At 42.8% G+C, this 18,782-nt stretch overlaps 1 protein-coding gene across 2 annotated transcripts in view; it reads right to left on the minus strand.

Moving 5' to 3' along the window:
- Positions 1-6,047: 6,047 nt before the first annotated feature.
- SH3RF2 (SH3 domain containing ring finger 2) overlaps positions 6,048-18,782 on the minus strand; it is a 115,146-nt gene continuing 102,411 nt past the window's right edge. For both annotated transcript variants that reach the window (XM_079145472.1, XM_079145471.1), the window contains 3 exons: positions 13,734-13,960; positions 9,865-10,223; positions 6,048-7,643 (listed from right to left, as the gene is read on the minus strand). In XM_079145472.1, the coding sequence (XP_079001598.1) occupies positions 7,368-7,643; positions 9,865-10,223; positions 13,734-13,960 (862 nt within the window). In that variant the 3' untranslated portion in view covers positions 6,048-7,367. The remainder of the gene's footprint in view (positions 7,644-9,864; positions 10,224-13,733; positions 13,961-18,782) is intronic.

An 18,782-nucleotide genomic window follows, 5' to 3' on the forward strand; every position in this document is an offset into this window, starting at 1 on the left:
TCCAATAGCTTTTCCAGTCTTCTCTGATGGCCTGGGAGTGGTTATTTTCATGGGAAGGAGGTCAGGATGGCTGTGGGTGACTTATAGCATTCAAACCCTGAATTGCAAATGACTCTTATCAAGCAAGTTGGTCACACTAGCACGGGTTCCAATAGTATCAATACAAAACACACACACACACACACACACACACACACACACACACACACACACGCACGCACAAAATGACCTTGCAAATGCCTTTTGCCTTTCTCCCTGGGTCCTGGCTGGCATCCTTTTAATCCTTACAAGGCTGCGGTTCTGGTCCATCAGCAGTGGCCCTATTTGCATAAATAGCTTGCATCTGCCGGTGTTGCCTTTGAACTTTGGGTAAACACTAGAATGGAACACTGCAAGGTGTCAGCTATCTGAGCCCTCTTGTTCCCACAGAGGAGAGGAAAGTGGAGGTTATTTTGGAAATCCTATCCCTCTTCTTCTGCAACTCTGCTCCATATCATTTAGTGTGAGGACAGACAAAACCAGAAATAATCTCACCGAAGAGGGAGCAACCTGGGGAATGCGAAATGATCATTGTGTTCTGACGTCAATGATCCGGAACCAAATTATAAGCTTCAATTCTTTTTCAAGTTGCTTGGCTATGTCTGGCAGACCTTGCTGCAAAGGTAGCTTTGCTTTTTGGATACTTTTTGCACAGAACCCTCTGAGTTATCTTTCTTCCTACCAATACTTCTTGGATTACAGGACTTTTCCTTGTTTTTCTCTGGAAGGCATTGATTATCTGAGTTAAACCTTTCCCCATCTTGATAATGTGATCAGCACATACTCACTCTTTTCAACCTCAACTGTGCTGGAAGCATGTTTATAGTTGCCATTGAAGTAGAAGGAGGTTGTGATTTAAGATTAAGGGTTGGGCTTAGAGTTACGGGCTATGATCCTTGTTGCTTCGGACTGGTTATTTGATCTCTGAGCCTAGGTTTTAATCTCTAGAATGGGATAATAGCAGTATTTCACAGGGTTGGGCAGGATTAGATAGCATAATGTATGTAGCATGTCAAGTGCTTAGCATTAGTAGGTGCTTAATAAATGAGGGTGATTATTGTTGGATGAGGAGCTCACTTTTCATCTCGAAACTAATTTGTGACCTTAGGCAAGGAACTGAAACATTCTGAGTGAGACCTGAGACTCAGGTTTCTGATTTGTAGTCTGGGTACCAAGATAGCTTTCCCTTGCGTACCTCACAAGATTCTTATGAACATATACTAATAGCAGCAGCAGCAGCAGCAACAAGGTCTCTTTTAGTTTCAGATTCTGAGAAATTGCTTTTGGTTTCTGTAGTCTGCTTCCCAGAGGTGCCACGTAAGGCCCAGAGCAGAGCTGCTTAAAAAGCCTATACTCAGATACTTTGGACACAGCTTCAACCCCTACTTCCCCATTAAATAGAAACAAATAGCTGTACTTGGAAGAATTCTTGTAAAATCCCTCCAAAGAACCTCTCAAAACTAGACATGCTTATGCTTTAAAATTTACATTACCCCTCATGAGTCGAATCCTCAGAATTCCAGTGAGAGAGGTCAGAAGGGAGCCCAAATATTCAGATAGAATACCTATGACCTTATGTTGGAATATTTGCTTTGACTCATATTTTCAGGGTACATCTATGGGCTACACTAAGAATTCAATACCTGGAGAACATTCTAAGGTCCGATAAGCATGGCATTTCAGAGAGTGGTTTCAAGGGAAGTTGGGAGAGGGACAAAAAAGGAATGGGATTGGAACAGGCACACGACGCTATTGCTAATTACTATATTTTTAAAAACTGGGTGGCAAGCATATGATTGTTTTATGATCCGGTATAAGTGTATTTCATATGGATGAAAGATTTAATGATAAAAATGAGAAAACAGAAAGAAGCTCCAAGCTGCACCCCCCCCCCCCCCAATTAATAAGGAACTAACGACACTCTATGAGGGTCATGTCTGTTTTTATCTATTCTGTTAGCCACTGTATCCTTTTTACCTCTCCCAGAGACTGGTCCAGAGTGAGTGAAGGATAACTGCTGTTGAATGAATGGCTGTGTGAGCCTGTGACACTCCTTTGTGTCCCTCATCTTTGATTTGAAGGCATAACTTGGATCCCACCTCTGCTGCATTCTGTATGTCAAAGCATAGATCAGAAGACAGAGGGCCCCCTGGGAACATTTTGTTTCTGTTCTGGACTAGGACATAATACTGGCAGACAGCTTGATCATTTAATATTGCTCTATTTCAAGCAAAATGTCCTTTATTATTTATTCTCAATGACGCCAACCTACTGCAAGGATCTTTGGAGTTAACCTCTCTCATTTGGGCCTACCTCCCCAGAACATTCCCTAAGCGACTGTTTTTCATGGTCACCTGAGAGTTTGCTGAAGTGCTAACTAGCAATCTCTTCTCTAGACCAAAAGGAAAACTGGGGTCTTTTCTCTCAAAATATAAGCAAGAAAGCATCAGTATCAGCAGTGGTTAGCTCCAGCACTGACCTGTGCCAGCTTGGTAAACACTTGGTCCCACCTGGAGAGACTTAAGAGGACTTTACTATTCTGCTTGCCTCAGCTGATCACCTCCCAGGGTGCAGCGTTCAGAGGCGTGTGGCTCGCTTGGGTGATCAGAGGTGGATGAGAGTGGATGCCTGCTCATGTCTTTGAAACAAATGACTTCTACTGCCAAATGGTTGCCAGAAGAGCTGGGAAGCACACAGGCACTTCTTATGTTTGTGAGAGTGCTAGCTGAAACAGATTAGCAAGCATGGAACTGCCCTCTTGATCAAGGGCCTGGGCCTGGTGAAGGTGGTTGTCAAGGGCAGGATGGGGTTGAGAAGAGTTGTAGGCTTGCTTGATGTGCTCTCAGTCTCTGAGTGACCTCTCTGCGTTCTGTACTACAGGCTAACAGGGCAATTAGTAACCAGTAAGGCACAGGCACTATCAGTTCAAAATGAAGAAGGGTTTTATTGCTGGGGATCTTAGCTGTACTTGGCCTTAGTGCAATAGCTGCTGGACGGTGGAGTGATGGAGAAAATCTGGGGAAGGGTCAGGGAGCTCAGAGCCTCTGTGATTCACCTGTTATACAGACCTATTTTAATGTTTTAAAAACCGATGTGTTTATACTCCTGCTGAATGTCAGAGTCAAATGTCAGCTCTCATATTTAATATGAGAAAACTGATGAGCTCTTTCTACTTCATGTGCTTGAGAGTCACTTGGGGAGCTTGTTAAAAACACAGATACCCAGTTCCCACCTCAAAATTGCTGAATAAGATGCTCTAGAGCCCAGCTTAGGTTCACCTCACTTGGGAGACCTGAGCCCTGGATCAGCTGATTCAAGGACTCAGCTCTACCTTTTGAGGAGTTTCTGATGAATTGAGAGGAGTCCTGCGTAGAGTCTCCATGGAGAATATGCCTAATTCAGGTGCAGGTTGTGTGAGTGTGGGAAGCAGGTGTGCAGGACCGTGGTAAATTGATGAGTGCATGTTCATTTCATTGAAACCACCTGGACCCTGAGTCAGCTTCCCTGGACTGCTGCTGCTCAGGGAAGCAGTACTCCTGTGGACAGACCCTCTGACTTTTCAAGAGATGTAGGAAGTTATTGGTCTGGGTGTTGGGTTGGTCCTGTATCTCACCAAGTCATAGGTGGGGCCCTGCATTCCATAAACCCTATGGATAACTGAAGGAGAGAGGAAGTAAGGCTGGTCCTACACAGGAAGGGAAGGAGGAAGGCCTTAAGTGGGGATCTTGATGCTGTTTAATGAGACAATTTCCTCAAATATGTTTCCTGGAGAATGTCCCCAGCTGTGGTAACTCACTGTCACCTATCAGCTGTCCCCCTATTTCCACTAGTCAAATATGACCCTCAGTACTTTCCTAACACCATGCGTATTGGGGTCTGCGTGGTAAAACGCACATTTCCTAAGGCCTCTGGGTCTTAACTGAGGGGTGCAGCTCTGCCAGGCTGGAATTTTCACCTTCTGACTCAAGGTGCTGGTGTTCTCTCTGGGATCTCTGGAATGTTCCATTAAGCAATGGATCCCTATAAGTACAAGGGAAGTTGGTTTCATTGCTATATTTAAGCCCACTTGCCAAGGCTCTCCTGCTGCTTGGAAAACCCTGTCTTCCATTGCTTGTTCTATCTGACTTTCACTTGTCCTTCAGGACTCAGCTTAGACTATGTTCTGACTTCTAGAACTAGGTGCTATTGGTTTCTTTTTAGTACCACAGTCCTGGGCATGTCTTTGTTTTAGAATTTCAATAACCGATTTTCTTAAAAAATCCAACTCTCACATTTGTTAGGTGTTCACTGTGCCAGCACTAAGTCACTTTGTATTGTTATCTCAGTTAATCATCACAATAAGCCAGTGAGGTTGGTACTATTATCATTCTTATTTAAGAAAAGGAGGCTCCAAGATGTTAAGTAGCTTACTTAATATCACATTGGTCAGAAAGTGATAAATGAGTGTTTGAACTCAGTTCAAGTGCAGCAGAGCCTGCTGGGCCCCTTTGCATTTGTCACCAAAGTTGCACCATGCAGCCTCCAGCAGTCTGGAGTGTGTCCTGAAGTCAAGGAAGGTCTTTTGGTTCATATAGCACAATCAAAAGTTGGGCTTTGATGTCAGACATCTTGAGTATGCATCTGCTCTGCTACTGTCTATGGTTAATCTGCAAGCCTGTTTCTTTGGCTCTGTAATGAAGACAATTATGGCTTCCCTATAAATTGTTATGGAAATTACACAAGAGAATGGGTCTATGGTCCATGTAGTCGATGTTAGAAACATGTTGGTGGAATAAAAGATTTGAAGGGCCAGTGAAGTCAATTTGTGCTTAGAAACAATATCCCTTGCTCCTTTTTTAAACAATCTTAAAGCTCTACAAAGATGGGATTTGGTGTGGGAGGCAGAGAATCTGTTGCAGGGCATGGATGATCTCAATGAAAGTAAGGTAAGCCTTGGAGTTGTTTACATTTCTCAGAGAGGTTATCCTGTAGAGAGAGTGGAAAATGGGAAGACTCTTTTGTTTCATGTTCCATTTTCATTTCCATTTCCATTACACCTATGCAACCTACTTGGCAGCCATGGACATTAGAAAGTAACTGGATCCATTGCTATTGAGGTATAGGCTAATTATTTGATTGACTTGTCATGCCATATCTCTGCCATTCTGGGTGTAGACTGCTAAACTCATTGAGAATGCTTTTGAATAAAAATGAGGCATAGATACTCATATTTGACAAATCATACCATGATTCCTGTCCCTGTGACTTTATCCCATAGCTCCATCTGGATGATAAGCAGTTCATTGAGGCATGGAGTTGACCATATTGATTTTATGGAGTACACATGGGTCAATATCTCACAGAAATGCTAGAACAACATGCTACCCAGATCTAAAGATCTGACCCATATGTAGTATTCCTTGGCAGGAGTATGGTTTTGTTTTATTCTATTAAGGTCTGAAAGAATCTATGGAACTGGAGATTATCATGCTAAGTGAAATAAGTCAGTCCCCCAAAACCAAAGGCCAAATGTTCTCTGATATGCGAATGCTAACTACAACGAAGAAGGGTGGGGAGGGGAAGAATAGAAGTCCATTGGATTAGACAAAGGGGAATGAAGAAAAGGGAGGGGGTAAGGGAATAGGAAAGACAGTAGAATGAATCAGATATAACTTTCCTAGCCTTGTATTTGAATATATGACCAGTGTAACTCCACATCATGTACAACCACAAGAATAGGATCCTAATTAGAATAAGTTATACTCCATGTATGTATAATATGCCAAAAGACACTCTACTGTCATGCATATCTAAAAAGAACAAATAATTTAAAAAGTCTATGGGTAATTCTAATTTCCATGTGTGTGGGTAGGTAAAAAATATATGTTTGTAATCCTAAGAACTTCAAGAACTGTTTACAGTAAAGGTCTACTTAGACCAGCTTTTTTTTTTTTTTTTTAATCATACCCAGTCTTAGCAGCAAATGTCATTTATAAAGCATCAAATTGTCCACACTGATGGGCATTCAATACAGGTTAAATCACAACAATTAAGTTTAATGAGAATTAATGGGTTGTCTTACAGCATGGCCTTGGCTCCCTGGGATGCCTCCTCACCCCTGTTTATAGTGCTCTGCATGGCTGGTCCCTGCTCATTTCAATGCCACCTTCATGAGGTTGCCTAGTTTGTCCCTTCTCCATCGCAGACTCTGTCCCTTCTTCCTTCCCTATCAGGAATGTCAAGGTTACCTCCCTCCATGCCTCTTTTATCTTCTCTGATTCATCTTTCTCTTCATTCTCATCCTTTTCCTCTTCTCTCTTCCATACATTTTCACCTTCTCTCCTTTTCCTCCTCCTTTCCTCCCTTTTCCTTTCCAATCTTCTTTGTTCCATCCCTTTTCTAGCAGTTTCCTCTAGGAAGTATCCCCTCTCCACCTTGTACTGGCATATTGTTATTGACATTTTTGTCTTATGGTGGAAACAACCAGTCTGCCCCAAATGAGCAGGTACAGGGAAAGCAAAAGTGTCACAATGCAGAGTACCTATCTAAATTCGACCCCTGCCCCGCTCCCCGACCCTTGAAGGGTCTCTTAAAGCACACCATATTTTCTTGGGGAAAGATGAGTGAATTGTCCATAATACCATGCATGACCCTCTCTGTAGCACCATCCTTACCACAGAACTTTGTGTAGAATCACACGTGGGGAAGCAGGTTGAAAAGTTGAAAATATGACAATCTTTTGATATTTGGTAGATTTCTCTCTGACCTTCCTGTTTGGAGCAAACTCAGGAAGCTGATTCTCTTTGGTTTTAGTGAGTTCTCAGAATGTTCAAAGTGTCCATCTCATATCCCTCCCAGAACTTCTCCCTTTGCAGCCAGAATTATGAGTCTTTTGGAGGGGAAAAGACATGACAGCTACTAATGGCAGTGTATGGCCTGTATTAGATGGCAGAAGCTGTTCTAATATACTGTAAGAGAAAATGGTGTTAAGGTCAAAGCAATGCCAACAATCCCACTGCTGCCATGCTTTTGGTTGAAGCCCCTTTTGGACACCTCAGAAATTCTACACAGAACACAAACACTGCATGCTGGAGGACAGAGTAGCATGACACTGTCCCACTTCTTGGCTGAACAGTGTGGATGGCCTTGATGCAGCAAATCATTAATCGGAAGACCACCCAACCTGGGGCAGGAATTCCTACTCCCACTTTCCCTCTCCTACAGGTCAAATGGGCAGAACCAGAACCTGTGCTCCAGTTGCCGAAGAATGGTAGGACGCCCTCAATGGAGGCAGACTGTATTTAAATGCAATTCACCTCTTTGGGGTCTAGGAAAAGCCACTGGTAGATTCATTTGCTGGGGAACACGGTCTGCGTGGCTGAGGCAGTGGGTGCTGGGGGCATGGCCTTGCTGAAAGCTGACTTTCTCCGGAGGTCTGTCTGCTGTCCAGAGTGGCAACCACTTCGGTGGGCGAACAGGATGGTCATCTCTGAGCTCAAAGGAGCTGCTTCAGGCAGGGACCCCTTGAAGGTGACTGGTTGTTCAGGTTTTCCAGAGGTGGGATGGGAAGTATAGTGTTTGGTGGGAGGAGGGCTGTAATTCTGAAATCTCACGGTTTTGACTTGCTGCAAGAGAAGGGAACATGGGTGAGACACATACTATTCTCCCCAGGATTGGGTTCATGCTCTCTCCGTACACATGTCCCCATTCAAAATGTCACATTTATATGGTTTTCATTCAGCAAATGTTTGTATCTACTGTGCTATGCATCACACACTGTTAGGTGCCGTGAGTCACAGAGTGACAAAATGCACCCCTGGTAAACAGAAAATTATGACAACTGCTGTGATGAGGGAGTAGAAGATGCTGAGAATGCAGAGGAACATCTAACTCCAGCTGGGATGGGGACAGTCAGGGAAGGCTTCCTAGAGAAAGAGCTGTTTAAGCATTGAAGAACAATTAAGAAGAGTGTGGGCAACTGCCTTTGAAAAGGGCCTGAGGCCCTTCCAGAGAAGGGACGTCTGCCTTCCCTTCAGGTCTATCTCAAGGCCTAGCTCCTCCTCCAGGCCTCTCCTGATGACTACCTTTACAGGTTTGCATAATGGCCTTGAAAGTCCTCCCGGCAGAGTTTGCTCCCTGGACATCTGTTGGTTGAATTTAGCCTTCACGGTGTTTGAGGGTTTGATTTACTTCCTCACCCATAAAGACTGCATATAAAAATCAGGATTTCATGAGTTCTTTTAAAAAAAATCAAAGGCCTGGCACACTGGGCCTTTGCCCCATTCTGGCAACACCTGACTGGTGCCAAGAAGCAGTTCCACATTGTGTGAGGCTTGCAGTCTCAGTTTGCCCCAAGTCCATTGCACCTTCCTTCCTTTCACCTCTCCTAGGCTGTTTTGTAAATTCCCGATAACTAGATATTTGCTTTGGTCAAGTCCTACTTTCGGGCTTAATGAGTGTTCTCTGGTACTGCCTGGGAATGATTTCTTTTTTCCATGAAATTTGATCATGGTGTCCCCAAATGAGAATCCATGTCTCTTCATACTTCCTGACTCTCGCCGTATCTAGCCGGGGCCTGGGGACTTACTAAACACTTATAGTTTGAGAGCTATATCTAATAACTTGGGCTATTAGGTAACTGGGGTTTGGAAAACTTTAAATTATGTGAATACTGTAAATCATAATAAAAACCCCCAACATTTGTATCAGTCAACTCTAACTTTTTCCAAATGTCTTTCCCTGTAGGCTTATAGGTTAGCATTAAGACCACAAGTTTTTATATTAGATCTGGATTCGAGTCCAGAGAGTTGTGTGTCAGCTGTGTGACTTTGGGTTATGTTCTTTAACTCCCTGAGCCTCTATTTCCTCATTTAAAAATGAGAATAAACATAGTACCCACTTCAGAGGGTTGTCATCAGGATTAAATGAAAAGAGATGTGCACATTTCTCAGTACAGTGCCTGCTAGGTAGTTAGTAGTCAGTACTTAGAAATGGGAGAAAACTACAATCTCTTTCCATTTTTTGGATGGGTGGGGTGGGTGATGGTAGTTTGGTGGTGCTGGTGCTGGTCGTGTTGGGGGTGATGGTGGCGCTGGTGCTGGTAGTGGTGGGTGGTGATGGTGGTGTTCTGATGCCAATAACGATGTTCAATAAACTAGAAGATAACAATGAGCATCACCTAATTTTCTCAGTATCACCTCTTCCTTTCCACCACCCTTATTGCTTCAAATGTTATAAAACCTCATGTCTTCTTGCTCAAAAAGCACTAGACTAGAAGTTAATTGATCTGACCTCTGCCACAGAGGTCACAATGGCTTAGTTGTTGGAGTTATTTGGTATGACCTTGGTGTGAGGTGTCTCGGTTACCTCTTTTATATGATGAATAATTATGTGTCAAGCATGATGTGGCACTTCACATATCTTAATACTGTTTAATCTCCTCTCTAACCCTATGTGGTCATTATCAACTCTTATCTCCATTTTGTGGATTAGGAAAAAAAAATCAATGATTAAATCAAAGAATCCTTGAAGAGTGAAGTGTTTTGGTTAAATCCACCCAGCCAGCAGAGTTGGAATTCAAATCAAGATTTGTATGATGCCACAGTCAGTTTTTGTTCAAAGCCACCTCTGGGCCTCAAAAGAAATATGTATAAAATATTTGTGACACATAAAGGGGAATCAATAACACATCTAGGAAGGGGAAGGTGTGAGGATGTGGGGATGTTGGGTGTCAGAATATTTTTGAGGATGTAACTCTGGGTCCTTGCCCAACACTAAAATCTCAGGAGTTGGGATAGTGTGTAAAGTTGGGAGCTAGATTCAGGTCCCCTATGATTCTATTCCTACCTTTTCGATGCCATTTCTTGAGTTTTCTGGTTTCACCAGGATAGATGGTGGGGCAGAGGCGGGTGGTTTTGGTGGAGCCTCACTCTTGATGGGGATTTCCTTGGCTTCCATGATGACTGAACTGGCTGTCGAGGGGATCCTGGCATCGCTGCCTCTGCTGACACAGGTGAGGGCAGGCTCCCCAGTGGGAGTAGATGTGGGTCCCATCTCTACCACCAGCGCTGATGGGGAGGAGGGGATCCCCTGAGACTGGTAGAACTGGAACTGTTGAGGCTGTACCACCATGGTGGGACTGCGTCGGAGGGAGCCCACCACGAAGGAGGGGATCCCTGACTGCACCGATCTCTGCAGGGATCCATCTGGGGGATTATATGACAGAGATATCAGCAACAGGGGTGGCTGGCAGCAGGCTGGGTCAGGCCTGGGTAAGCAGTGTGTCCTGATATCCCAGAATAGTTAAGTGCTTTCCTAATTTGACTGAGCTCACATTCTCCTGGGGTCTTTGAAAGGTGACCTTATTCTTTTTTTAGTGCTGTTTGCTGATGCTGGCAGCAAATAACTGGCTAGCTGAATGATGTGTGTGTGTGTGTATGTGTGTATGTGGTGTCAGAAGGAATATTACTTCTATTCACCTCCTCTCTCTCTCTCTCTTTCTTTCTCTCTCTCTCTCTCTCTCTCTCTCTCTCTCACACACACACACACACACTTACACTCGCACTCTCCTACTTTCTCCCTCTAGACCTTTAAGACAGAGTGTGAAGAAGAGTGACACAAAGACAACTTCACAGTGAGAGGCAGGCAGACCAAAGAGGAAATGAAAGACAGAACCAGAGGCAGAAGTTGAGAAACACAGAGACAGATAACTGAGAAGGACAAGAGGGAGGGAAAGAAGAAAAAAGAGAGAGGAGGGGACTGGAAGACTCTAACCAGCTGCTTGTAGCAGAAAGTTCTAGCAGAAGCTTTAGGCATGAGGTGGTGAGGACACTCTTTATGGGGGGATTCAGGAGGAAGGGTGAATGGAAATAACAATGCATGTGCTAGACAAGATATGACTAGTCAGGGCGGAATCTGCCAGACAGAGGCAACTTCAGAAATGTTATTCTGGAGTTAGGGCTGTGCGTGCATGAGTTTTACAAGGTCTCATGACCCGAAATCTGGAAAGTCACACCTTTCTCCACCTCAGTACCCTCTTTGTAAACTGGAGATGATAACAGTCCATCATAGGCTGTGGTGAGGATGGCATGTCATGATGGGTACCAAGCGTTAGTCAGACAGTGCCTGGAACGTAACGCTTGTTAACTACCATTATTTGGGGTAAAGAACCACACAACCTGAAAATGCAAAGTACAAGAGTTTGGTTTCACCCCTTCCTGAACTCATTTCTCTTCTTCATTCTTTAACATTGAGATAGTTCTTCATCAGTATGTAGAAGCCATTCCTCCCCCTGAAGTTCTCTGACAGGAAATCCCCATTCTGTGTGCATATAGCAGCAGGCGACCTGGAGAATTAAGGGTTCACTGGGGAGGTTGAGTAGATCCCTTGAGAAGCACTGTGGGCCATTTCTCAAAAGGTCTCCCAGCATATGGGGAAGCATAGGAATGTCCCAGCCAGAGCTGTTAGTCTTTTGTGACACCCCACAGGCACATGTTTGAATCAAAGTCATTCGCGTCTAGCACAGAAGGCCTGAGCCAAGGCCGAGTTCTGAACTGTGGCTTTCCGTCAAGCCGAATGGGAACATGAAACAACACAGTCGGTGTTTTCAGCTGCTGCTAGCAAACCTGCCACATTTACACAAGCCTGACCTTTCAATTTAGACATTTATTTTTTCACTGACAGTCCTGTGAGGTGCACACAGTCAATTCTTCTGTCATTTCTCTTCGCTTTGGGGAGATGGATAGCTTGACCAGCCTCACCTTGTGGAAAGGGAGAAAGAAAACCTCTGGGACCTGGGAAGTCAAAGCAACATTGGGCAGACATGTCCTCAGATGCTCATAAACACGTGAAAAATTGGCTTCTTGCCTGTCTATTTATCTTGTCAGTTTCTAATTTTCAAAAGATTTAATGCTTTCTTATTGCATGTGCATATAATGCAAGCAGTCAGAGCTTCACACTGACCAAGATTTATGTGCAGGTAGACAGCGAGTGTATTCCAGTGCAAGCTGTTGATGATGGGCTGAATTCTCTGCATTCCTAATCGGTCCAGACTAAGTGTGAACCTTTCAACCCTAAACAAGTTCATGCTCTGGATGGACTAAAGGTGATCTCTTTAGTTGTAGCAGCAATGATAAAAATTTATTTACTATGATAGAATGAATAGGACATAACTATCCCATATTCATATATGAATACATGACCAGTGTAACTCCACATCAGGTACAACCACAAAAATGGGAAGTTATTCTTCATATATGTATAACATGTCAAAATGCATTCTACTGTCATTTATAACTAAAAGGAACAAATGAAAAATTTATTTATTAATAAAATGATACTATTTTTTAAAAGGCAAATGTTTCTTGAGCACTTATGTGCCAGGCACTGTATTGGTCTTGTACTGATTATTTTATTAGATTCACATAGTGATGCTGACAAGGCAGGTTTTATTTTTACTTCCATTTTACAAATGAGAAAACTTAAGACTACAGAGCTTAGTAACTTCCCAAGGCTATTGTGGTGGGATTACTTATTTTGTGTGTGTGTTGAGGTAGAAGGTAGAGGTAGGAGCAGGAGGCAAAGGCAGGAGGTACAGCCGGGTAGAATTAGGTGTTCACACCAGTGAGACTGGTGACTTGGAAAGTGGGAAACACAGGGACAGGGTAGACTGAAGATATTTGCTTTCTTTCTCTTGGAAAATTTCCCCATATGGCATATTATCCCACAGGTTACTCTTCTTCCCTAACTAGTCATATTGCATTTTCATGTCTAATCATTTGTTTAAATTTGTTAAACCATTTGTTAAGATTGCAGGGAGGGGGGCTGGAGAGATAGCTCAGCTGGTAGAATGCTTGCCTTGCAAGCACAAGGCCCTGAGTTCGATCCCCAGCACTGCAAAAAAAAAAAAAAAGATTGCGGGGGGGGGGGGGGGGGTGGGGGGGGGGGGGCGGTGGATGGATCACGGAGCCTAGTTTAAATCAGCAAATCTTATTTACTGCACTTGGCTGGTTACAGATGAAGAAAACCTTGATGTTTTGTAGAACAGGGATTTAAACCCTTCTTAGAATCCCTGAAAATGGAAACCTATGTAGAGGTTTGATATGCTGAGAGATAAAAAGCATAGTTCTTGAAATGACTGGTTTGTATGTATTGCCATGAATGAAATGTGTACGTTCTGTAGGTAAAAATGAAGGCAAGGTGCAGAGCAGTGTGACGAGTGTGACTGACTGGTATCTCTCTCTCTCTCTCTTTCTCTCTCAATCATCTATCAAAAACTTCAAACTGAGGGTTAAGGACATAAGGGAGACCTGTTGTGTACACTTATTATGCTGTATTTTTTTTAATCCTGTGCATACATTACATAAATAGCAGGGACTCTGAGCACTGCTCAATTCTTGCTTCCTTTCCCTAGCCATACCCCGGGGGGCTTCCCTAGATCATAGTTTGGTAAGCCCTGGCCCAGCAAATCTTTGGTCAGCCTGTCTTACTAAGAACCAACATCCACCTTGGCTTTGTGGCACTTAGGACTATTATCCCAGCCATTCACTTCCAGTTGGTCATTGAGTAAAACAACTCCTTAGGGAATTGCAAATGCTCATCTTAAAGTCAAGATCTTGCTTTGGTGGAAATCACCTGTGTACTCTGGGGTTGCACCCCCACCCCCACCCTCACCCCATTGCTTATCTCTAGGTACATACTTCTCTGCCACCACTTACTTTTTCTCATGCTGTTCCGACCTTTCCGAAGAGACCCTTGTCCTAAATTCCCGGCTGCGCTCTTCACAGGGTTGACTACCGCGGTGGGCACAAAGACGGATTTGAAGGGACGGCTTTGCTGGGGATCACCTTCTGAAATGCTTCCTTGGGACGACACAGAGGAGGTGGATAACGTCCATGTGGCATAGAGACCAGGGCTCCGGGAATCTGGAAAACTAGAGGTCTTCCTAGTTTTTTTTTTTTTTTTTTTTTTTTAAAAGAGAGGAAAGGGAGAAAGAAATGTTCAAGAGTCAAGAGTCTTACTTTAAAAAGCCGTCAGCAACAAACCACATACCAAATGTGACTGCTCCCTGCCTTCTTCCCACCCAAAACACTCATACTGCATATGAGAGAAAACATTCAACTTTTGAGTTTCTGAGTTTGGCTAATTTCACTCAACATGATGTTCTCCATTTCCATTCATTTTCTGACAAATGCCATAATTTCATTCTTTTTTATGGCTGAGTAAAACTCTATTGTACATTTGTACCACAGTTTCTTAATCCATTCATCTATTGATGGGCATCTGAGTTGATCCCATATTTAGCTAGTGTGAATGTGCTGCTATACACATTGAAGAGGCTGTATCACTGTAGTATGCCAATTTTAGATCCTTTGAGAAAATACTAAGGAGTGGGATAGCTGGGTCATATCATGGTTCCATCCTCATTTTTGAGGAATCACCATACTGCTTTCCAGAGTGGTTGTACTAGTGTGCAGTTTCTCCAAAAATGTACAAGTATACCTTTCCCCACAATCTCACCAGCATCTATCATTGTTCATATTCTTGATCACTGCCATTCTGACTGGAGTGAGGTGAAATCTTAGTGTAGTTTTTATTTATTTACTCTTTTGTGGTGCTGGGAATTGAACCCAGGGCCTTGTAGCATGAGAGGCAAGCACTCTACCAACTGAGCTATAGCCCCAGTCCTAGTGAGTTTTATTTTGCATTTCCCTAATGCTAAAGATGCAGAATATTTTTTTCATATATTTGTTGGCAATTTGTGTTTCTTCTTTTGAGAAGTTTCTGTTGAATTCTTTTGCCCATTTACTGATTGTTTGTTTGTTTTTTTGGTGTTAAGTTTTTTGAGTTCTGTATATTCTGGTTATTAATCCCCTATTGGAGGAGTAGCTGGCCAAGATTCTCTCCCATTCTATAGGCTCTCTCTTCACACTCAATTTGCTGTGCAGAAGTTTAAAAAAAAGTATTTGTTCTTTTTAGTTACACATGACAGTAGAATGTATTTTGATATATCATACATACATGGAATGTAACTTCCCATTTTTGTGGTTGTACATGATGTACACTGGTCATGTATTCACATATGAACATAGGAAAGTTCTGTCTGTTTCATTCTGTCTTTCCCATTCCCATCTCCCCTCCCTTCTCCCCACCCCTGTCCAATCTTGTGAACCTCCCCTCCCACCCCCCCAGTCTATTGAGAACATCTGGCCTTTGATTTTTGGGGATTGGCTATTTCACTTAGCATGATAGTTTCTAGTTCTACCCATTTACTGGCAAATGCCATAATTTCATTCTCTTTATGGCTGAGTAATATTCCATTGTGTATATTACCACATTTTCTTTATCCACTCATCTGTTGAAAAGCACTTGGGGTGGTTCCATAGCTTAGCTATTATGATTTGAACAGATATAAATATTAATATGGCTGCATCACTGTAGTGTGCTGATTTTAAGTTCTTGGGGTTTAAGCTGAGGAGTGGGATAACTGGGTCAAATGGTGGTTCTATTCCAAGTTTTCTGAGGAATCTCCATACTGCTTTCCAGAGTAGTTGCAACAATTTGCAGTCCCACAAACAATGTATGAGAGTACCTTACTCCCCACATCCTCACCAATATTTATTCTTACTTTTATTCTTTATAATTGCCATTCTGACTAGAGTGAGATGGAATCTCAGTACAGTTTTAATTTGCATTTCTCTAATTGCTAGTGATGTTGAACATTTTTTCTTATATGTGTTTACTATTCTTCTATGAATGTCTGTTCAGTTCCTTTGCCCATTTATTGAGTGGGTTATTTGTGGTTTTTTTTTTTTGGTGTTTTTGAGTTATTTATATATCCTGGAGATTAATGCTCTATCTGAGATGCAGGTGACAAAGATTTTCTCTCTTGCAGAAGTTTTTTAGTTTTATGGCATCCCATTTACTGATGCTTAGTTTTATTTCTTGTACTTTGGGGCTCTTGTTAAAGAAGTTGGTGTCAGTACCTGTATAATGAAGTGTTGACCCTATGTTTTTTTCTAGCAGTTGTAATGTTTCTGGTCTAATTCCTAAGTCTTTGATCCATTTCAATTTGAATTTTGTGCAGGGTCAGATAAGGGTCTAGTTCTATTTTTCTACATGTAGCTATCCAGTTTTCCCAGCATTATTTGTTAAAAAGGCTACCTTTTCTCCAAAATATATATCTATATATCTTTTACTGGAGCACCTTTGTCAAATATCAGGTGGCTGTAGGTTTGTGTATTTGTCTCTGCGTTTCTCTGTTTTCCTGTCTATTATGATGTCAATATCATGTTGTTTTTGTTACTGTAGTATAATTTCAGATCAAGTATTGGGATGCCTCCTGCTTTGCTTTTCTTGTTTAGTATTGCTTTTGCTATTCTGGGTCTCTTATTCTTCCAAATAAATTTAAGAATTGATTTTTCTAATTCTGTGAAAAGTGTCATTGATATTTTGATGGGGATTGAATTGAATTTGTATATTGCTTTTGGTAGTGTGGTCATTTGGACAATATTGATGCTGCCTATGCAAGAACATGGAATGTCTTTCTGTCCTCTAATATCTTCAATTTCTTTCTTCAGTGTTCTATAATTTTTAATGCAGAGCTCTTTACCTCCTAGGTTAGATTAATTAATTCCCAATTTTTTTTTTTTTTTTTTTTTTTTTTTTAGGTTATTGTGAATGGAATGGTTTTCCTGATTTCTTCCATGGCTGAATCACTGCTGGAGTAAAGGAAAGCAATTGATTTACAGGTGTTGATCTTGTATCCTGCTACATTGCAAAACTATAAGCTCTAGAAATCTTCTGGTAGAGCCTTTTGGGTTATCTAGATGTAGGATATGTGGTTTAGTAATGAGCCAGTGGCATGTGAATATAGGCAAAGCTTCATTTAATTGTGTCCAACACTGCCCAAGAAGTACATGCAGCCAGATAATGTAAGAACTGATGCCAGCAGAAAGGGACATTCTATCCACAGCTGTCAGCCTGCCTCTGGTTCCCATGGTGGTGTGGTCCATAAAGAGGAGTGGGACTGTTCACCAGTGAGAAATCAGACTATATTCTGGATATGAAGCCTGGGTAAAGGAAAGGAATCCCTAGCACTAGCGCCATGGCAGAGTGCAGCTGATCCGCCTGTCTTTTGAACAGAGGCCTCAAAAAGCTGGATACTGCAAAGTGGATTAACAACAGGAAAGACAGGTTCCAAAATTGTTTCCAGCAGTAGCAGCAGCAGCAGGACAGAATACAGCTAATTAGGCCCAAGCCGGCCTTATTCCACCAGTCCCTTCTTTGAATGACTGTTTATGGACTGAGGTATGACCTCATTTTTTCTGAGCCCAGTACTGGGCCAGATTCCAGGAACTCCTAAATCCAAAGTCGCCCATGCAGTACTGAGTTCCTCTATGTCTCTTGGCAAAAAGCTTAACACTTACCTAGCACTTTTTTTTTCCAACATCAAAGCACTTCGCTAAAATGTATTAATTAAGCCCCATGACACCCAAACTGAAGACATTCTGATCCTTATTTTTCAGAGGAGACAGAGAGATAGTCTCAACTTAAGTGGGAGGAGTTGATGTTGCTTCTAATTTGTTCCATTGAGCATGTCCCTGTGTCCTTTTCTCTGTCTGGAATGTTGTCTTTAAGAACTTGCCCAATATTCAATGGGTGCCTTACAAAGAGCAACTCTGCTGGTCTCACCACTGGCAGCAGCTTCCTGGTAAGGAAGAAAGGTTGAACTTGACCATCTTAATATGGCCTGTGCAGAGAGTTAAAGGACAAGTCGTAATAGTTCATTTGTGACTTTTCTCCACCAGTAAGGCACTAGGTAGACACATGCATCTGGGAAGACTGCAAGAAAAAAGAAATATCCTGGCTAATTGGACAGAAGAGAATTTATTGGGAGGGCAGGAGCAGGAGGAAAGGACTTAGAAACAGATCTGAGGAGGTTACAGAGGGCTCAGCAGAGAAGTCTGTAGGAGGAAGCCAAAGATCAGATGCTGTGGCTGGTGCTTTCACTGTGCATGGCGCCTTCCATCTGACCTGCATCTTTCCTCTCCTGCTCAAGTGTCAAAGTCCCAAGAGGGAGCCTAATATTGGCTGAGCCTGACCCTTAGTTGCATGCAGGGTTAAAGAGGAAAAGGAGGATTGAGTTTGTTTGGCCTCTGAAATGGAAACATCTTCCTCCCTCCAACACTACACATGAAGAAGGTGGTTCACAGATATGTTGGTGCTATTTAGAAGGAATTTGCTTGGGCACCATGGCGCACACCTGTAATCCCAGTGACTTGGGAGGCTGAGGCAGGAGGGTCATAATTTCAAGGCCAGCCTCAGCAAATTAGTGAGAACCTGTCTCAAAATAAAATTTAGAACAGGACTGGGGATGTGGCTCAGTGGTCGAGCACCGCTGGGTTCAATACTTTGTACCCCCACTCCACACACACAGAAGAAGGGGTTTGCATGTTGGGCAGATGAAAACCTGACAAATGCTCTACACAGCCTGAACTCATGGATGTCTCCAGGATCTGCGGACAGACTTCATGGTGGCAGAGATTTAGTTGTCAACAAGAACTGTACAGGGTGCCATCACCATTTAGCCTAAGAGGGCTGGAACAGACTAGCACAGAAGCCTTTTTGACTCTTGGTAGCTAAAAGGCTCACTTTTAGTCAGTTTTGGTCGACCCTTTTCTATAGTTAATCTCCAAACCCTGACTGGTTCAGGGGCTGATGCTAAGAGCAAAGGTTCCAGTGCTCAGGGTGCACTGTATCTCCCA

Source organism: Sciurus vulgaris (genome assembly GCF_902686455.1).
Source record: "Sciurus vulgaris genome assembly, chromosome: 6".
NCBI lineage: Eukaryota > Metazoa > Chordata > Mammalia > Rodentia > Sciuridae > Sciurus > Sciurus vulgaris.